Source organism: Trachurus trachurus (genome assembly GCF_905171665.1).
Source record: "Trachurus trachurus genome assembly, chromosome: 5".
In the NCBI taxonomy this organism is placed as follows: domain Eukaryota; kingdom Metazoa; phylum Chordata; class Actinopteri; order Carangiformes; family Carangidae; genus Trachurus; species Trachurus trachurus.
Window position 1 is genome coordinate 1,189,687 of NC_139896.1, and position 6,000 is coordinate 1,195,686.

Consider the following 6,000-nt stretch of genomic DNA (forward strand, 5'->3'; position numbering starts at 1 on the left):
AAGAGTCAAAACAATAATCAGAAGGGTTCCCTAACAGTCCAGGACACTGGTGGAGAGCTTCAGAAAGATCTGGGATCAGCAGGTACAGTTGTTTCAGAGAAAACAATAAGTAATGCACTCAACCGCCATGGCCTCCATGTCTTGCTTGGTGTGTTTGCATGGCAGTTGAGTGCATTACTTATTGTTTTCTATGAAACAACTGTACCTGCTGATCCCAGATCTTTCTGAAGCTCTCCACCAGTGTCCTGGACTGTTAGGGAACCCTTCTGATTATTGTTTTGACTCTTCTGTCTGATATCTTTGGTTGCGTAGGTCTTTAGACAGCTCTTAGACAGCTCTTTGCCATTGCCCATCATGCAATTCTTATTGTCTGACACCTTGGTGGTGAGAAACCTTTTTAAAAGGCATCAATCAGGACTAAACCAGCAGATATTACTTTGCACTGATAGGAGACAGGATTACATTCTAAATATTGACAAACTCCAGCTGCTTTCTTGGCTTTCCATACCTTTTTGCCCCTCCTTTTCTTCATGTGTTCAATACTTATTCCCTGTGTCATTTCACTTTATTACACATAACTTAATTTATGAACATTAATGTTCAGATTTCTTTGTATGTGTGCATTACTTGGGTTGATGCCGACATCTGGTGAAAATTTCATGTCAATAGCTCTATTAGAAATATATTTTCTGAGAAAAATGTTGACGTGTTCAATACTTATTTTCCCCGCTGTATAAGGCAAAGGCAGCAGATGTAGCATATTTTGCTTTTGTACACATTGGATGCAACACGTTTGTTTTTTTGTGCACGTCCGATCGGATTCTCCCTCTGGTGTTGTGTCAGATCAGGTTGTTGTCTCTCCTAAAGATGAAAAAAGTCTGCAACACCAAGAAAAAAGAGCTCCAATGCAAATTAAATAGATTTATTTACGTGACGTTTCGAGTGCACAGGCTCTTCTTCAGATGTTACATATGAAAATGAATGGGTAGAGACGCCATTTAAAGCCAAGTCCCATGTCATGGTCATGTGATCTCACACACACACACCAGTTGTTCATTCATTCGTGTTCGTTCATACCAATCACACCATTCAGTAGTAGAATAATATAAAAAAAAACCCTCATACATCTTATGTTCTCCAATAGAGATTCAGGCTATACAAACCGTTATAATACATAGAAAAAACCATAAGAGGCGCCTCTTTTGAACATGATAACACAATACATAAATAGGGACCAAACCTGACAGTCACATTCTCAGCTGTCAGGAAGGACATGTCTGTTCTGATTATACAAGTCGGCGGTGTAAAGCTCAAGCATCTGGGAGCCTCCTCTTTAATATTTAATAGGTGCAGAATCTGAAAGTGCAGCTCAATAGTACAGTTTATTTACAGTTTATTTACAGTTTTTGATGCAGAGGTTGTTTGGTTGATGTCTAGACTCTCTCTGTACCTCTGATGAGTGTTGATGACGTCACAGAGCTCAACACACAGAGAGCGTCAGTCTGAGTTCAGACCGAGCAGCTTCAACACTGCACCAGCTATACAACAAACTCAACAAAACTTATTTTACTTCTGTAGCTTTTTGCCATCTGCAGAATATTGAACCACTGAGTCCTAATGAGTCCAGCTGTTTTCTCTGAGATTAGAAATATTTTGCTTTTTATATTGTTGTTTGGAATTAAATCACATTTTATTGAGTTTGAGACCATTTAATGTTAAAATGAAGAATATCTCAGCCGGTCACATCATGTGGTGTGGATTTAATTTCCCTCTTTTTCTTTTGATGTTGTGGTTGTTTTTTAATTGTTCTCTCTGCAGTTGAAAGTCAAACCACCACTGTGACATGGGCACGACTTTTAATATGCAAATGAAATTACAAAATGAGCATTAATGATTAAAACGACCTCAACATGTCACACAGAAACCACAACAGAGAGATGGATTCCTCCAGTCAGGACGCAGCAGCCGTCGGTGTGAAGTGAAGTGTGAAGTCTTTTTATTCAGAGCTGCAGAGAGAGAGAGAGAGAAGCTGTAGGACAGAGGAGGAGAAGTAAATCCATCTCTAGTGGAGAAACGTTGCTGCTGATTCACATCCATCACCTGTTGTTTCAAATGTCAGCGATGAAACGACTTCTTCTCACTCTGAAACAATACGATTTAAAATTCAACTCCTGAAGCGGAAGTTTTATTGTAACTCATCATAAGTGAAGGAATAATAGAAATACAGTAAAGTGTCTGGTCATAACCCCTATAGTCATAGCAGTAGGTTCGTTACCTTTAATTGTCGGTGCAAGCTATTTTTAGAACGGCGGAGCAGAGCCGTGAGCTGCTCAGAGCTACGCTACGGAGGCTCATTATGGGATTTCTTTAGTTTCTCTCATCAAACTCATCAAATACACAATCCAACAACTCCACAACGCTCTGGTGGACAAGTTGTGAGCTGCACATTCACCACGCTATGAGATAATAACACAACGTTACCACACAGAGTTGTTTTAGAGGGAAATTTATGTAAAACCTCTGATGCACGTTGCCTTCAGGGACAGTTTTTCATCAAGCAGACTCTGCATTTACAGAACTAACCCTTTAAAGTATCTACAAGGAGTTTTGGAAAGCTAAGTGTTTTCACTACATTTCCCATGAGCCTCTGCGTGCACGGTGAAATTCTTGGACCAACGCAAGACGGACGAAAGCGAAAACATTTACCAAGAATGTTTTCATTGAAGGTCGGACGTTGGAAGACGATCAGATTCCGTCGTAGTTCCGACCATAAACGATGCCAACTAGCGATCTGGCCGCGTTATTCCCATGAGGCAGCGTCCGGGAAACCAGGATACTAGGAAATGCTGGACGAGTCGACCACTAATAATAATAATATCACAATAACTATAAAGACAAAAACGATATATTTATCTAAATGGACCATTAATAAGTGGTAACGTAGATTCAGTCTTTTATCTGCTGCAAATCACTTTTCCTTCAGGACTAAATAATAAATCTGAGCTGATCAGTTCAGTCAAAATAATCCAGTTCTTACACTACAGACTTCACTGTTGCCCTTTAATGGACCGTACATACATATTTACATTTCTGTGTATATATTATGTTTTGGCAGCGTTTCTGTGTTTTATTCTTTAATGTTTTTTATTGAAGTTTTCTTTATCTTTTTTTTGCCTCGACTTATTCTTTTAAAACTCTTTTTAACTTGAAGTCTGACTCCTCAGGGACTCTGCACAATAATTCCTGTTGTACCCAGCTGGTCTCTGCACTGAATGATGAAATGAACTTCTTGGATCTTGAACCTTGATGTGTCTTTCTCTCTCTTCACAGCTCCATCTCAGACATCTTCGGTCCAGAACCCGTCAGAAACCACGAGTGAGTAAAAACCCTGAAGTCTCTGACTCACTCATGTGATCTACATGTTGTAAACTGGGCTTTCTACTCCTGGTCTTCATCACAGTCTGTCACAGAAATGACTTCACTGCAGGTTTCCAGCCGTCAGGGCCTCTTGAATCCCGACTCTGATATGAATTTATATTTATTTAAGTGTCATGCACCAATTAAGGCGCCCGGCCTATAAGGGCTTACAAGACAATAAAATCATCAGAGCACCGACAAAACAGAAACCACATGGAATTCACATCAATAATTCACTTTTTCTTTTTGACCAGGCACTTTTTATGAAAGTAGCTCTAGTAAAGAACCATCCCAACTTTACCTCATCATCATCATCATCATCAGCCCAAAACAACTCAGGCTTCACATTTTGCATTTTCTGAAACACAAACTTCCTGTTCTGGCTTCGTCATATAACGGACAATGAAACACAGAATGCAGTTCATCCTCGATTACATTTAAATTACATAATGTGCATAGTCTTCCCTCCTCAGGTACTGAGTTAAACCTTCCTACTTCTACTGCCAGAGGGAGAATCCAGCCCTCAACTGGCCACATAAAGATCTCTTGGATCGATCCAATGGCAAAGTCACATCGGGTTCTGAACAATATACATTTTTCAATTGGCAACAAGTTCTGAGCTTTGGTTTAAACCAGATATCTGAGATCTCAGAGCTCTGTGTTTTTCTCTGTTTTTCTTCACAGCTGCAGAGATGATCTGTTTCTCTTCCTTTGCATCACGACGACTCGCTCTGTTTCTCTGTTTGTCTGTTGTAACTGTCTGTGAATGAGGTTGTTGTTATTGATGCGTCAGACTGAAGGTGATGATGCTGCTGCTCCGTGTCTGGATGAAGAGACTGAGACCGGTCTCATGGATTTACCTCCTGCTAATAATCTGTTACACAAACTGGTGAACGGCTTCAGTCACTGAGCTGCTGGGAGTTATCAACAGAGTTAAAGTGACGGTTTCCAGCTGCAGGTTTAACTCAGCTGGTTGGACGGCGATGTGCAGTAACAGGTCGACCTGCTGCACTGAACTTAGTTACTATGAATTTCAGTTTGACAGTTTAAATGGAGGCGGCGACCGTAACGTCTGACCGGGGGGGAGGGGGGGGGGTCGTAGCGGAAATAATGAAAGTAATGTCAAACAAACACTGCATATCTCCAACATCAGGCAGGTTTCCAGGATGCCAAGTCGCCTCCTCATTTTAATGTAACAGTTGCCGATGAGAACCGATGTCAAACAGGAAATAAGGAAGAAAAAAAAAACAATCGATCACGGACTTAAAGATCGATTACCACGGCAACAAATGAAGCTTCGAAGCTTCGATTTTTTTTGGGTTAGCCCTAGTGTTCTCAGTCCGTTTGTTGCAGCTTTTAGTAAAACAGTCACACACACACACACACACACACACCCCCTCTCTGGCTGTGAGGTCCAGAGGTTTTAGCTCCTCCTCCTCCTCCTCCTCCTCCTCCTCCATCACAAACATGACACAATGTTGATAGTTTCAGTCTCAGTCCAGTAGCAGCAACATCTGGACCTCTGACCCAGAGGCCACAGTCTTCTAATTCTTCATCAAATAGTTCAGACAACAGCAAACAACAAACCAATAAATCTTTTTTTTTTTCTTCCTTTGCTGAGGGTTTCCCTGAGTTTCCCTGTGAAACCAAAGAGGAATTTCCATAAATTCATAAAAACCATTAATAAAGTTTTCGTAATCATAATCGTAATTAGGGCTGGGACAATCTGCTTTTCTCCCGATTCGATTCTTCTACGATTTTTTGGATGTTGATTCGATTTAAATTGTGATTCTACGATATTGCTGATTCTCTCGATTTTTAGTCTTTAGCATTTTTAACATTTATCTGCACAAATACTGTAGGAGCCTAGAAATGAACATACTCCATTATAAAGTGAACTTAAACCCTTTTCAAAACCTGGACTCTCTGTATGTAAAAGAGGCGAACAAATGCACATTGCACAATATTTAACCCCCCCCCCCCAAAAAAAAATCCATTTAATAAAGTTTTGTAATTCGTAAATCGTAATCGTGAGACTAACATGTGAAGTGGAGTTGGAAGAAGCATCATCTTATCCAAGACTTTAAACATGTTTGATGACATCACTGTTGTAATAGAAGTTGGATGTAAATAAAACTTTGTGATTTGTTGTTTGACAGAGCGTCGGTCCAGACGACGGCGTCGGTCCAGACGACGGCGTCCAGCTCCAGAGACGAGACGACGTCACCGTGGCCGTATCCAGGGAAACGGAAACGGAAAACATGACGACAGAGAGAGAAAGAGAGAGAGAGAGTTTATCTGTAAAAGGACTTTGACTGAGTTTTAAGTTTTATTATTTAGTTTTTTTTATATAAAGGAACAAATAAATACCTCATTTTGAAATGTTTCTCCAGTTGCACTTTGTGTCGTACTGTGAATAATAAATCTTCAGTATTTTTAACGTGTTGAGTCGTCCTGTGGTCTGTGACGTCATCAGTGACCTCATCACAGGGTATCCGTGGGGTCTTGAAAAGTATTTAAAGGTGATAAATCAATTTTGGGAAAATTAAAGCAGAAGTGAGTGATCCGGTGGTTTTGGCTAAT

The 6,000-nt window shown here is 40.3% G+C and overlaps 1 protein-coding gene across 1 annotated transcript in view; it reads left to right on the top strand.

The window, feature by feature from the left end:
- The window catches only part of rad18 (RAD18 E3 ubiquitin protein ligase), a gene marked incomplete at its 3' end in the record, with an annotated part of 55,299 nt that extends 49,617 nt beyond the window's left edge, over positions 1 to 5,682 (top strand). The window contains exons 12-13 of the mRNA XM_083971193.1: positions 3,331 to 3,375; positions 5,577 to 5,682. Of these exons, the coding sequence (XP_083827319.1) occupies positions 3,331 to 3,375; positions 5,577 to 5,682 (151 nt within the window). The remainder of the gene's footprint in view (positions 1 to 3,330; positions 3,376 to 5,576) is intronic.
- Positions 5,683 to 6,000: the final 318 nt, after the last annotated feature.